At 43.7% G+C, this 15,459-nt stretch overlaps 1 protein-coding gene across 1 annotated transcript in view; it reads left to right on the top strand.

Moving 5' to 3' along the window:
* scin (scinderin) overlaps positions 1–15,459 on the top strand; it is a 103,364-nt gene that overhangs the window by 25,572 nt on the left and 62,333 nt on the right. The window contains exon 4 of the mRNA XM_033045651.1: positions 5,365–5,514. Within this exon, the coding sequence (XP_032901542.1) occupies positions 5,365–5,514 (150 nt within the window). The remainder of the gene's footprint in view (positions 1–5,364; positions 5,515–15,459) is intronic.

The following is a 15,459-nucleotide window of genomic DNA, read 5'->3' as shown; positions in this document are numbered from 1 at the left end:
TCAAAGCCAATTAACATCAAGCTTGTACACTTGGTGGATATGCGGACACCCGGGGAAACCCCACAAGTTTACGGGAAACGTACAAACTCTGTGGAACGGCACCAGGATCGAACCCGGGTCCTCTGACGCTGTAGGCGGCAACTCTGCCTCTGCGCCACCGTGTGCAACCGTGCCGCCCTGTAGATTGTTTTTCATTGTTATTTTCCCCCACAGAACTATGATGTTTTAACATTTGTCTGGATAGAATGTAGTCACAAAAGGTAGTTTTCTGTCAAATCAAATATTAATATTAAATTGAACATTATCTTCTAAGGTTGAAATTCGGAATATGCTTCTGAGTTAAACAAGAATTGTTCGTGGCACTGATTCTAGCGAAATATGTGAGTCAAAAACATATTGCATGAGAAAACATTGCTGTCTTGAATGATGGCAGAATGTGGTTGCTGCGGTTTGTGTTGCAAGTGAGTTTTTGTTCCTTTTGACAGCTTGGGATGCTGCAACAATCCTCCAGATTACGGACATAATTTCAGTAGATGACACAATATCCCAGTTGTAGAAACATTTCCGTGGGCCTTCATAGACAAATTTAGAGCAGACAAAGGGGAAAGGGAAATAAGTTACTGAACCCGGCCGTGAATGCGACCTGTGATATACTCTTGACTGTGGACCTGTAGAAGTTGAAGAGAGTCCTCTCTGACATATCTCTCCGTCACGCCAACAGAACCTGATAGAACACTGTTTAATAGTTTACAATAGGGAAGGGAAGCAAGTAGACTAGAAATGAGCACAATGTGATATATTACATTGAACATTACTGTGGGAGGAAGAAGAGAGATTGAGTCACCTAAGATTGCAATCATTGCAAGCTTGGAAGAATTAGAGAAGATCTCATTGGACCCGCACATTTATTGCAGGGCTTGATGGGCTGGGTGCAATGAGAAGGTTTCCTCCAGCCAGAAGATTTGGGACCAAGGCCACAGATGAGTTACAGAGTAGGATATTCTGGTCTGACGGAGGAGGAACTTTTTATTCAAATGGCGGAGAACCTGTGGAACCTCTCTACCACAGAAGTTATAGAACCCCAAGTGCTAATTTTTCAATGAAGGTAGTTCGATATAAAAGAATAGAAGATTTTGGTAGCCCTGTGGGAATATAGAATTGAGATAGAGGATCGTGCATGATTGTAGTGAATGGCAGGGAAGACTTGGCTACTCCTGCTATTTTTTGAGGTTTCAATTATATCATAGAAATAACATATTTTGTAACCTATTTTTGTCCTTTGCATTCTAATAACGTTGCTGCGGCCTATGTTTTTCCATCAAAAGGCCAAACCAATCTGTCACAGTTTTAACTGTTTACTGTTTTCCGTGTAGTGAGAATGGTCAAAAGTGACCATCCCTCCCAATATTCTTTGCCGAATGCAATTACTCGACAATAACTCACTGAGATCAGTAAAGCATATTTTGAGATTGTAAAGTGTTTTTATCCAATTGTGCAGGGGAAGGTTTTTGATGTATTAGCATGCTTAAAACTGTGGGATGCAAGGAAGGCTCTGATAGAGACGTATGTCTGCTGGCCACAGGGAGATGCAGATGACTGGAGGACAGCGAATGTAGTACCTTTATTCAAGAAGGCAGCAAGGATTAGCCAGGTTATTTTTTACAAAAGTGATTGGGAACATATTGGGAAAAGAAAGCTCCTGTGGGACTACATGATCTTTACTTGGAAAGGCAGGGATTAATCAAAGAGTGGAACAGCTTTGGCAGGAGAGATTTTGTCTGCCCAATTTACAGAATCTTTTGAAGAGGTTACGAAGTGTATGATGTGGGCAGTGCAATTGTTGTATGGACTTCAGTCAGGCCTTTGACATTGGAGAGCCCATGCAATGCAAGGAACGCTTGTAAATGGATCCAAAATCGACTTGGTAATAATAAGAAGCAGGGGCTATTGATGAAGGGTTTTGCTTTTGTGATAGGAAGCCTGTGACATATATATTAATAATATGGATGTGAATGTGAGAGGTGTAGTTAATAGGTTTGCAGATTGGTCGAGTTACTAACGACTAGCTACCTTGTTTTAATGAAAGATGCAAGGTCATTATTATACAGGCATAGAGTCATACAGCAAAGATCCAGGCCCTTCAGCCCAACTCGTCTATGCCAACAAAATGCTAGTTCCATTTGCCTGCATTCGAGCCATATCTCTCTAAACCTTTCCAATCCTGTTGATCGGAACTTTTGAAAAAGTCTGTCATTGGATTATTTTGGAGCAGCTCAAACGCCACTGAGATGGAACTTCAGTTTAGCATCTAATTTGTGCAACTTCTAATAGTTCAACCTTCCCTCAATATTGCACCGAGATGTCACCCATATTTATGTGGTCAGGTCCTGTGAGAGATGTTTGAAGCCATTCCCTTCTGGAGAGAAAAATAAATAGTCACCAAACGAGAAAATTATAATGAATTCTTCAAGAAATATACCTCCTGTTAAGTGAAAAGTAAGTGATATAAACCTACTGAATTCAGGCATTCGGTGCCAAATTTCCTTTGTTGAATAAATGAGTCTGGTGTTTCCACAACATTTATCTATTTTAGGATGCAGATATAAGCAGAAATAATAATGAGGAAAGATTTCATTCAGGTAAGACATTTCAGTAAGTGGTGATTAAAGTGTTGCTGTTTCACTAATAGTTAACACAATTCAACCTGCTGAAATAAATACTCTACACAGTGGAAGACACCAGCAACGTACCTGAAATTCAAGACAGTCAGGTGTTGGATGTTAGTGGAGTGGCTATTACTAAGGAGAAGATGCTTGGGAAGCTGAAAGGGCTGAAGGTGGATGTCACCTGACTGGATGGACTACACACAAAGGTTCTGAAAGAGGAAGCTTTAGAGATTGGTGGAGGCATTAATTGTGATATTTCAAGAATCACTAGTCAAAAGTGGTTCCAGACGATTGGAAAATTGCCAATATTACCCTCGTTGTACAAGAAGGGAGCAAAGCAAAATAGTAGAATCTATAGGCCGGTTAGTCTGACTTCAATGGTTAGTGAGATTTTAGAGCCCATTATAAAGGATGAGCTTATGGAGTACTTAGAAGTTCATGATAACATATGAGAGCAGGAAGAAGCTGTTCCTGAAAATGGTGATCAACGCTTTCATGCTTCTGTATCTTCTGCCCATGGGAGAGCGAAGATGAGAGAATGACCAGGGTGTCACTATTCCTTGATTATGTTGGCTGCTTTCTTGAGGGAGTGTGAAATATTGATCGGGCCGGAAGATGGGGAGGCTGAATTGGGTGATGGACTGGTCTGCGTTCACGACTCTCTGCAGTTTCTTGTGGTCTTGGTTAAGTGTTTGTTGAAAGAAGAAGGGGAGAGCCCTCAGACCTCCTGATGTGGGATGGAGGTGAATTGCTTAGGACCAGGCAACTGAAGGTGCTCAAAGTGGTGGAGGGCATCCTAAGTGTCATGGATGTTAACGGAATGGACTGGATCAGGGAAGAAAGAATGGAGTCATACTAGGAAGACATAAGTTCATGGGGCAGAGCCGGCTGAAACAATGGTCTGTCTGGGCAGAACTGATTGTGGGGCTTCTGTAGAAAGTAGATGTGGCTGTATGGAGCTGTGACACAACAAGTTGAGGTAAGAAGATTTCCAAAGGAAATGAGGTCTGAGCGGGTGACAATGGCCGTACGTACATGTTTGAGGTTAAGATTCAGTGGGAGTTGTGTGGATGTGTCTGAGCCTTTATTTGGCATCTGTGGGATAGTGGTCAGTTCACTAGGCTACAACAGTGCCATCCTCGTCAACAAGTTGGTCGACTTTGTAAGTGTAGTGCTGCAAATTCAAAGGGTGACAGATTAGACTGAAAAAGACAAAGGATCATAACTGCACCTTATAAGCCCCATTATTTCACCCTCTCACTATTCACAAAATCCCCTTAGTTCACCCATTGCTCTCCTCCACCTCTTTTATCCCAATTAACAAACTTCTCTCTTTCGGAGTATCAATGAAGGGTCTCCAACCTAAATGTTAACTGTTTTGTCTCTCCTCAGATGCTTCGAGACCTACTGAGTTTGTCTCGCATTTTCTTTTACTATTTCAGCTTTTCAGCATCTGTAGTCATTTGTTTTACATTGGATGTCAGGGATTCAGGGGTTATGGGCAAGAGAATGGGATTAGGAGGGAGAGATAGATCAGTCAAGATGGGCCGAATGTCCTAATTCTGCTCCTATCACGTGACCTTATGACCTTCTGATGTTGGACAAGTTCATTGTAAGCAAGTGTTGCTTTAGTCAAACATTAAGCATCAGATTGTCCTACTATGAGCCAGTGATAGCACAGCTAATCAACCTACCTCATATCCCAACAAAACTTCTGGGACAAACCTTCTCAAAACCTCAAACTTTTCCAACCTTCTGCTTGTCTGCTTGGCTCACTATGGAGGGAGCAGGGACGAGAAGGTTAGGAGAACCTCCTCCTGTCTTTGATCCCCAGCAACACAAAATTATAGGCCTGTGTGTGTTGTGTTTGGAATCTATGGAAATCTCGACAACATAAAGCAGGTAAAAAACTGAGGAAGCAGACCTCTGCCATTATTTCCTGTTTGCAATGCTGGTTGCCTGAATGAGCTGCAAGGTCACAGAGGGGAAAAAACAATCGCAGTTATTGCTGTCATAAAGTAGTTATACAAATTTAAAAAAATAAACAGCTGTTCTTTAAACTTTAAGAATTGTTCTGCATTGGAGATAAAATAAGTGTAAAAATCTTTAAAGTGGGATCTAATGTGCACCCATCTGCATTCATATTTTAATGTTTCTCTTTAATATTCTTTGTTACTTCATGATCATTTCATGCAACAAAATAAGATTTAATAATGGCATTTGACTTACAAATATCCAAGCTATATTATACTCTAATTTTAGCACTTACAGTACTTGAAAATACTTTACATTAGATCTTCAATAATACCTTCTCTCAAGATGTGCCCCTACATTTACGTCAAACTGTAAAATTTAGTTATGAAAATGATTGGTAACCTAAAATGTTGCAGAGCCTTTGATGTACCTGCTGAGTGCAACAAGCAAAGATCTTCAAGTTTTCTTTGGCTTCTGGGATGTGGGCATTGTCTGTCCTCATTACCTTTGAACTGGATGGCTTGTTAAACCATACCAGAGAAAATCAAAATGTCACGGTGGCGCAGCGGTGGAGTCATATATCTGATATAGTTTGTCTAATTGTTTACATTATTAGTCCAGTGACATAATCATAATATCATCATACCGCTACAGTTCAAATTACTGAGGTGACAATTATGAAAGACTTTGGGCCTAATATTTTTACCTTCTGCCCGCTCAACAGGTCATTCATCAGTGGTGTGGATCAAAGTGCAATAGATATGAGCGTCTCAAGGCTACTCAGGTTGCTGCGGGCATTCGAGACAATGAAAGAAATGGCAGAGCACAACTTATTGTTGTTGAGGAGGGCCATGAGCCAAAAGATCTCATTCAGGTAAGAGCTTTATTTGCAATTATATTTTGTTATAAATAGCATCTAAAAGCAATCATTGCAGCATCACCCCATACTCATCAAAGAGAAACAGAGCAGCAAAGTGGCGGAGCTGGCAGAGCTACTATCTCATAGCACACAAGATCCTGGTTCAAGGTTTCAAGGTTTCAATGCCAATTTATTATCACATGTACCAGTTAAGGTACCGTGAAATGTGAGTTACCATACAGCCATGCTAAAGGGCCTGTCCCACTATACAAGTTTACCCAAGAGCTCTCCCAAGTTAAAAAAAAAAAAAACTTGTGGTAAGTATGTAGAATGTACGTAGCGGGTACGTCGGAGCTCGGGACGTCTCTTAATGGCTCGTAACGCTAACGGCAGGTACTCGGGATACGTTGTAAGCTCGTGAAGTTTTTTTAACATGTTGAAAAATGTCCACGAGAGCCCAGAATACCTACGAGCGGCTATTACCATAATTCTCCGAGTTCGAATCAGGGGAAACTCGGGAGAACTCTTGAATTATCTCGTACAGTGGGACAGGCCCTTACGTGAAAAGCAACAAGACACAGCAGCACATAAAGGTTAACACAAACACCCACCTCAGTGGATTCCACATTCCTCACTGTGATGGAAGGTAATAAAGTTCAATCTTCTTCCTCTTTGTTCGCCCGCAGTCGGGGCAGGCAAACCATCCGCAGTCGATGATCAAAGCCCCCGTCAGGGTGATCGAAACTCCCATGTCGGGGCAGTTGAAACTCTCTCCACGGCATGGAACTCCCGAGTTGGCCTCTTCTTGCCAGAGACCACGGGCTTCATGATGTTAATGTCCACAGGCCCCGCGGTTGGAGCTTCAATACTAATTTTGGATGCTGCCTGTGTGGAGTTTGCACGTCCTTCCTGTGACTGCATGGATTTCCTCTGGATGTTTCTGTTTCCTCCTACATCCCAAAGACGTGCGGGTTTGTAGTTACTTGGCCTCTGAAAATTGCCTCTGGTGTGAAGGTACCGGGATTGCATAGTGGGATTGCATAGGTGATTGATGATCAGCATGGACTCAGTGGACCCAAGGGCCTGTTTCCATGCTGTATTGCCAACAAAACTAAACTAAACTAAATATTCTTGCAACGATCTCTGCTATCATCTTCAAATGCCGATTTCATCCTGTCCTTCTTGTGACCACAGCGTGATTTAGAAACTGTCTTCAATGCCTTGCTTTAAGTGGCACGATACAAACATCCTTACAGAGGAGGAAATAAGTCACCAAGTTTATTTCATAAAAAATTCTGTGAAGAAGAAACTATATAGACAGATACTACTTTATCGGTATTAAAAAATTCCAGCATAAAGCAGAGCAGTTGGAATTGTATGATGGTTGAGGAAGGAAGGGCAGAGAGTTTACTGCGCACAGCTGTCTGTAGTAGCAGAAAAGCTTCTTGCAGCCCCATGTCTAACTGGACTTGGAAGGCTGAACTTGCTCACCAAAAGCATTGTGGACCTGATCATCTCACATTTATCATTGTAAATGTCGGCAACCTGTCACGGGACTGAAAGTATTTATCAACAAGATTCAGCTTTGGGTAATCTGGAGACTGTTCAAAAGTAGAACACAATCCAAAAAATACCCAGGTAATTCAGCAATGACAGGAAGTAAGTGGAAATTTGTTGTATAACAGAGGATGATTAGTTTAGTTTAGTTTAGTTATGTTTAGTTTAGTTTAGTTTTGTTTGGTATAGTTTAGTTTAGTTTGGTTTATTTTAGTTTAGATATACCGTATGCAAAGTGGCTCCTCGGCCCACCGAGTCCAAGTTGACCATTGACAAGTTCACACTTGTTCTATGTTATTCCACTTTCTCATCCGCTTCCGGTACACAAGGGGCTATTCACAGAGGCCAATTAAACTACAAACCTGCTTGTCTTTGTGATGTGGGAGAAAACTAGACCATTTGAAGGAAACTCACATGGTCACAGGGAGACCGTGCAAACTCCACACAAACAGCACCCGAGGTTAGGATTGAACCTGGGTGTCCGGCACTATAATGCAGCAGCTCCACCAGCTGCGCCACTGTATTGCCCTTGAATAGGATTTATCAATGTACAGTTCAAAAATGTGAATGTTTAAGCACAAGAGATAAAATAGTAAACAGAGTAATCGTCAATTCAAGTTTATTGTCATATGCACAAGAACAGTGATATATGATGTATGTGTCACAATGAAAACTTTGTTTGTAAAAGTTTAGCAAATGTGACAATCATGAATGATGATCATTAATTGAACCGTCAATGTGAGAAAGTGAGAATAACAACATGTTCAAACCATATTACTATGTGGAGCTGTTTCAGGAACCAGAGGAAGAAATATTTACATATTTCTAGTAACAACATTGTTAATGATATCATGTCAGTGAAAACAGGTGAAAACAGGTACATTGTTCATACTTACATCAGGCACTGGAAAATAATACCAGAATAGGGAGTTACAAAGGAGACTGGAGAAACTGCAGATGCTGTAAATGCTTGAGATACAAAACCTGCTGTCAATCTTTCAAATTTTATTTTGTATGAGTATACCAAACTAGTTTCATCTCTAAAAGTTTAAGAAGGAACAACATGCTGGAAAATCGAAGGTAGACAAAAATGCTGGAGAAACTCAGCGAGTGAGGCAGCATCTATGGAGCGAAGGAAATAGGCAAGGTTTCGGGTCGAAACCTTCTTCAGACTGATGTGTGGGTGGGGGTGGGGGCGGGAAGAAGAAAGGAAGAAGCGGAGCCAGTGGGCTGAGGGAGAGCTGAGAAGGGGAGGAAAAAGTAGGGACTACCTGAAATTAGAGAAGTCAATGTTCATACTGCTGGGGTGCAAACTGCCCAAGCGAAATATGAGCACCATCACTGACTTCATCAAATCCGGCTCCCTGCCCTCCCAAGCTTCCAACCTCATAATTCCCCTGCCCTGCTCGACCCAATTTTACCTTCTCCCCAAAATCCACAAACCTGACTGTCCTGGCAGACCCATTGTTTCTGCCTGTTCGTGTCCTACCAAACTTATTTCCACATACCTCGACTCCATCCTATCCCCCCTGGTTAAATCCCTCCCTACCTATGTTCAAGACACCTCACAACGCTCGTCATCTACTCCAGGACTTCAGTTTTCTAGGCCCCCATTCACTCATCTTCACCATGGATGTCCAGTCACTCTACACCTCCATACCCCACCAGGAGGGTCTCAAAACCTCAGTTTTTTCCTTGACCGCAGAACCAACCAATACCCGTCAACTAACACTTCCCTCCGCCTCGCGGAGCTGGTCCTTACCCTTAATAACTTTTCAATTGACTCCTCCCATTTCCTCCAAATACAAGGCATAGCTATTTGCACGCGCATGGGCCCTAGCTACGCCTGCCTCTTCGTAGGGTACATTTAACAATCCTTGTTCGAGGCGTGCCATTGCCCTATCCCCGAAAACTACCTCCGTTACATCGACGACAGCATTGGTGCTACCTCCTGCACCCACACACAACTCACTGACATCATCATGTATCTTGTATCATCCATTTCATCACTAACTTCCATCCGGCATTCAAATACACCTGGACCATGTCCGACATTTCCCTACCATTTCTTGACCTCACTATCTCCATCGCAGGTGTTAGATTACTGACCGACATCCACGATAAACCCACTGACTCCCATGGCTATCTGGACTACACTACTTCCCACCCTGCTTCCAGTCAGGACTCCATCCCCTACTCCCAATTCCTCTTCTACACCGCATCTGCACCCAGGATGAGGTGTTCCACACCAGGGCATCGGAGATGTCCTCATTCTTCAGGGAACGAGGGTTCCCCTCTTCTACTATAGATGAGGCTCTCACCAGGGTCTCTTCTATACCCCGTGACTCTGCTCTCACTCCCCATCCCCCCCACTCGTAACAAGGGCAGAGTCTCCCTTGTCCTCACCTTCCACCCTACCAGCCGTCACATACAACAAATAATCCTCCGACATTTTCGCCACCTCTAACGTGATCCCACCACTTGCCACACCTTCCCATCTCCTCTCCTGTCTGCTTTCCGCAGAGACCGCTCCCTCCATAATTCCCTGGTCAATTCGTCCCTTCCCACCCGTACCACCTCATCTCTGGGCACTTCCCCTTGCAACCGCAGGAAATGCTACACTTGTCGCTTTACCTCCCCCCTTGACCCCATTCAAGGACCCAAGCAGTCTTTCCAGGTGCGGCAGAGGTTCATCTGCACCTCCTCCAACCTCATCTATTGCATCCGCTGCTCTAGATGTCAGCTGCTCTACATCGGTGAGACCAAGTGTAGGCTTGCCGATCGCTTCGCCGAACACCTCAGCTCAGTTCGCAAAAACCAACGTGATCTCCCGGTGGCTCAGCACTTCAACTCCCCCTCCCATTCCGAATCCGACCTTTCTGTCCTGGGCCTTCTCCATGGCCAGAGTGAGCACCACCGTAAATTGGAGGAGCAGCACCTCATATTTCGCTTGGGCAGTTTGTACCCCAGCGGTATGAACATTGACTTCTCTAATTTCAGGTAGTCCCTACTTTCTCCTCCCCTTCTCAGCTCTCCCTCAGCCCACTGGCTCCACCTCTTCCTTTTTTGTTCCTGCCCCACCGCACCCTCAAATCAGTCTGAAGAAGGGTTTTGACCTGAAACGTTGCCTATTTCCTTCACTCCATAGATGCTGCCTCACCTGCTGAGTTTCTCCAGCATTTTTGTCTACCTTCATCTCTAAAAGTGTTCTATTTGTGATAATGGTATCATCAAAGAAAATTGGTTCTTTGAAATATTACGTTTTCTTAATGGTGGCATTGGAACAGCCTAGACCTACGCATCAATATAGTCTGCATTCAAAATTTGCATTTTTTAATCTTAAACTGGATCACATGCTGGCCGAAGGGAGGTTGACCTGATATCATGTTCGGCACGGACTTTATGGGATGAAGGGCCTGTTCCAGTTCCTAGGAAGGAACTGCAGATACTGGCCTAAACAGAAGATGGACACTAAAAGCTGGAGTAACTCAGCAGGTCAGACAGCATCTATGGAGGTGACGTTTCGGATCAGTCTGCAGAAGGGTCTCGACCCAAAACGTCATCCATTCCTTCGCTCCAGAGATGCTGCGTGTCCCGCTGAGTTACTCCAACTTTTTGTGTCTATCTTAAGCTCATACATTTTGTTCTGTATACTGCGTGCATTCAAATAGAACCCCTTTAGTTCAATATTCACCACCCTTCTTCTCACATTAGTCCCAATTTTGCCTGACATTATCTCTTCTTAAAATTTCTGTCCTATAACCTCTGGAGACTTGAGTAACCTCTCCTGCACTCTCCTTCCCTATAACTTCATCCATACATTTTCAATTTGTTGACCCCTCTTGCCTCCCCCCTCCCCTCCAACTATATAAGGACCTTATCTAGGACCCTATATAAGGGCCTTATCTAGGACCATATCTTCAAACCATCTGTCTCACAACTTCTGTTTTTTCATTTCTGGCCTTCGTCCATCCATCTACCTTTAACCCCCCCTTGCCTGTGTTCATTATTACCTGCCATGCTTTGGCCTGGCCCCACCTCTCTTCTAGCCCCACCCCCTTTCCCATCCTCTTAATCATGCTGCAGTAGGGTCCCAACCCCAAACATCACCTATTTGTGTTCTCCAGAGATACCGCATGATCCACTGAGTAAATCCAGAACTCAAATACAACCTGGCAAATTTCCCATCCTTTACTTTTCATTTAAATGTGGCCCATCTAAAACTCATCAGACTATGTGCTATTTTCACCAGCTTCTATGCCCTTAACACCTCTGTCTGTGCTTAACATCTATACTATTACTAAAACTCTCATCTTGACCACAAAAACGATCCCCCATAGCTACGATTTTTCGCCACCTTACTCACCATTCTCCTCTGCTGCAAGTCAAATAAGTTTTGTTCCGATTGGTGAAATAGTACAAAAGTTATGAAGGTTTAAAAATCGCCCCCTTCCGGAACCCGCTGTCAACAACGCAGCGAGGAGAATAAAAAGCTGAAGGGGCGCAGTGTGTTGAGCAGCCCGCGGGGAGCGGCAGCCCGTGCGGAGTGTGCAGCCTGCGGGGAGCACGCAGGCCACGGGGACTGCGCAGCCTGTGGACTGCTCCTGCGGCGACCAGCACGACCAGCCGGAAGCTGTAGAGTTGAACCGGAAGCATCTGAGTGAAGCCGGAGTGGGACCGGGATCTACTGCGTGAGACCGGAAGCTGTAGGTGCGGGGTGAGCAGAGTGTGAGCTGCGTCTGCTGCGACTACCCCCTCCCCATACCCCCCTTCCACCTCCTGCCACTCCCACTTCCCCCACGTCCCCCCCTCACCCCCACCCCTCTTTCCCCACCATCCCTTTCCCCACACCCCACTTTTCACACACACCCACCTTTCACACACCCCCCTTCCCCTACCCCCCTTCCCCTACCCCCCTTCCCCCACACCCACCCCCCCTTACCCACCCCCGCCCTTACCCATCCCCCCCTTTCCCACACCCCCCCTTCCCCATCCCCCCTTCCCCAACCCCCCCCCTTCCCCACACCCCCCCACCCTTCCCCACACCCCCGTTCCCCCCCCTTCCCCACCCCCCCCCCTTCCCCACACCCCCCCCACCCTTCCCCAAACCCCCCTCCCCCACAACCCCCTCCCCCTACCCCTCCCCCTCTCCCACCCCACCCCCACCCTCACAGCCCCCCCTCTGTAAAGCTGTTCTGGGTAATTGATGTTTTCACGATTGCTTTATTGAAATGGTATCATGAAATTAGAAATTAAAGGCCAAATTACCCCGTTTATCCAGTAAGATAAATGACAGGGGTGGTATTTTGGCTGCTCATGCATATCACCCAATGAGTGCAGATTAGAATCCATCATCTATCTCAAATATCCATCTGAAGGATTTTGAATGAAGTTACTCATCATTAAATTTTATTGCTGATATCAAATGAATTATTCCAGTCTATGGAAACTGATAACCAGAACCGATTAAAGGATAGGATGAGTTCAAATAACAGCATTTATTAAGAGATATCCCTGCTTTCATCCTCAGACTTTTTAATATAGGAAGAAAAAATAAATAAACCTTTCAAACCTGCTTGATAAATTCCACGTCTCTATCTTCACCTCAACTCAGCCACCTCATCTCCAGTTAAAAGCAATATTTATTGAAATTTCTTTGTGTATATTTATACCCAAGAATATTGGAAAGCTTGGGATTAGATAAATGCTTCTTTACCCATGGAATTTATCCTTGCTCAGATCACTTATAATCTGCTATTCCTTATATATTTTTCTCTTCTAAGAGAGAAAAATTGTATAAATATGGCCTAAATTGTTTAAAAATGTTGGAACTCAGCAGGTCCGAGTGTCAAAAGAGAAACGGTTACTTTCACGATTATAAATTTGCGATTTTTTATAAATGTGGTTGCTGAGCAAACATAAATTATATTTTTCTCTTCTGCATCACCACTGTTAAGTCATTTATTTTATTCCACACACAGCACAATGTTATCCCATCTCTTAAGCAACACAGGAATTATTTTCACGGATAATCTCAATCACAAATAATGTTTGACTTAAATCCAAATCAAATCATTTTAACCAATTTCAAAAGAATTAATGAAAACAGCATCAGATTATTTAATTGGGGTGTCTGTTACATTAAAAGAAGAGGGGGGACCTCATTGAAACTTGCAGAATAGTGAAAGGCTTGGATAGAGTGGATGCAGAGAGGATGTTTCCACTAGTAAGAGAGTCTAGAGGTCATAGTCTCAGAATTAAGGGGTGTTCTTTTAAGATGGAGATGAGGAGGAATTTCTTTAGTCAGAGGGTGGTGAATGTGTGGAATTCTTTGCCACAGAAGGCTGCGGAGGCCGTCAGTGGATATATTTAAGGCAAAGATAGACTCTTGATTAGTACAGGTGTCAGAGGTTTTGGGGAGAAGGCAGGAGAATGGGGTTAGGAGGGAGAGATTGATCAGCCATGATTGAATGACAGAGTAGACTTAATGGGCCGATGGCCTAATTCTACTCCCATCACGTATGATCTTATGATTAACCCGGTACTTTAAAAGAGGAAAACATATTCAAATCTAACACCCCTCTTGAGGTTTATAAAATGAATTGAACTTTTATGATAATTTCTCTCATCTTGATATGGGAGAGTAGGATGAACGTGGAGTGATTTAATAATTTACCTCCTGGTTATGGAGACCTGCACTTTGCTTTGCACTTTGAACTGTGATTCCACGTTGAAATGGTCTCCTGTATTTATTTCCTTAGTTTAGTTTTTTTAAAGGTTCAAAGGTTGAATTTATTGTCACATACACCTAGATGTAGTGAAATTCTTTTTGCCAATGCAGCACATAAAAAAGAATACAAACATAACAATAATAAATAGCTTTAACATAAAAACATCCCCCCACAATGGTTCCCATTATGGGGGAAGGCACAAAGTCCAGTCCCATCCCCAATGTTTAGAGATACAGTGCAGAAACAGGCCCTTCGGCCCACCGAGTCTGCACCAACCAGTGATCTCTGCACATTAACACTATCCTACACACACTAGGGACAATTTATATTTATACCAAGCCAATTAACCTCCAAACCTGTATGTCTGTGGAATGTGGGAGGAAACTGAAGTTCTCTGAGGAAACCCATGCAGGTCACAGGGAGAAGGTACAAACTCTGTACAGACAGCACCCGTAGTCAGGGTCGAACCCGGGTCTCTGATGCTGTAAGACAGCAACTCTACCGCTGCACCACCGTACGCCACATTTCCGGTTTCATTTTTCTAAAGTCATAACAACTTCCCAGTTTAGATAGCTATCTTCTACTAGATCAGATTGTTCTGCATCTTAAAATGAGTTTCAAATACAGAATACATCACGCAAGGTTGGGCTCTACAATGGTAGATGAATAAATATACCTTCACTGCCCAGTAATTTGTGTAATTGTTTTATTTTCAAAAATTTGCTCCTCTGTTGGATAAAAAAATTATGATTATATGAGGAAGGAGATTCAGCAGATTAAAATGGTATTTAGTTGATTTATAACCAAGAAATTATATAAACATTCAAGAAAGCAACACAGCACGTGAGAGCATCCAAAGGCTTGGACCATTGATCTGGGGTTAGAAGTTCAATTCCCACCATGACACCTGGGGAATTTAGGTTCAAGTAATTAATAATAAACTCTAGGCTCAGTAATATTAACCATGAAATCATTGGATAACTGTAAAAGCCCAGCTAGTTTACCAATACACCTCAGGGGCAGGAATTTGTTTCCCTTACCCAATCTGGGTCACTGCCACTGTTGCTGACCAGCTAAGAGGTTGGTCCTTAACTGCCTCCTCAGTTCCTGGGCAGTTAGGGATCGACAGTACATCTTGGCAACGGCAGCAATATCTGTATTCCATGAATTAATCAATACAAAATATCCTCAGGGACGGCACTGTGGTGCAGCGGTAGAATTGCTGCCCTACAGTGCTTGCAGTGCCAGAGACCCGGGATCAATCCCGACTACAGGTGCTGTCTGTACGGAGTTTGTACATTCTCCCCATGACCCGTGTGGGTTTTCTCCGAGATCTTCGGTTTTCCCACATTCCACAGACATACAGGTTTGTTGGTTAATTAGCTTGGTATAAATGTAAATTGTCCCCAGTGTGTGTGCAGGATAGTGTTAATGAGTGGGGATCACTGGTCGGTGTGGACTTGTTGGGCTAAAGGGCCTGTTTCCGCACTGTATCTCTAAACTAAACATAACAGCTCAAGACATCAGACATCTTCTCCACTTCCCTTACCCATTCCAATCTCACCCCCTCTGAATGCGCAACCCTTCGCTCATTTAGTCCCAATACTGTTATCAAACGTTCTGAAAAGGGTATAGTCAGCCAGGCTGACCTCTGCCATGCTGAGGCCAGGCG

Source organism: Amblyraja radiata, chromosome 2, assembly GCF_010909765.2.
Source record: "Amblyraja radiata isolate CabotCenter1 chromosome 2, sAmbRad1.1.pri, whole genome shotgun sequence".
In the NCBI taxonomy this organism is placed as follows: domain Eukaryota; kingdom Metazoa; phylum Chordata; class Chondrichthyes; order Rajiformes; family Rajidae; genus Amblyraja; species Amblyraja radiata.
This window is presented reverse-complemented; position numbering and strand designations above follow the sequence as displayed.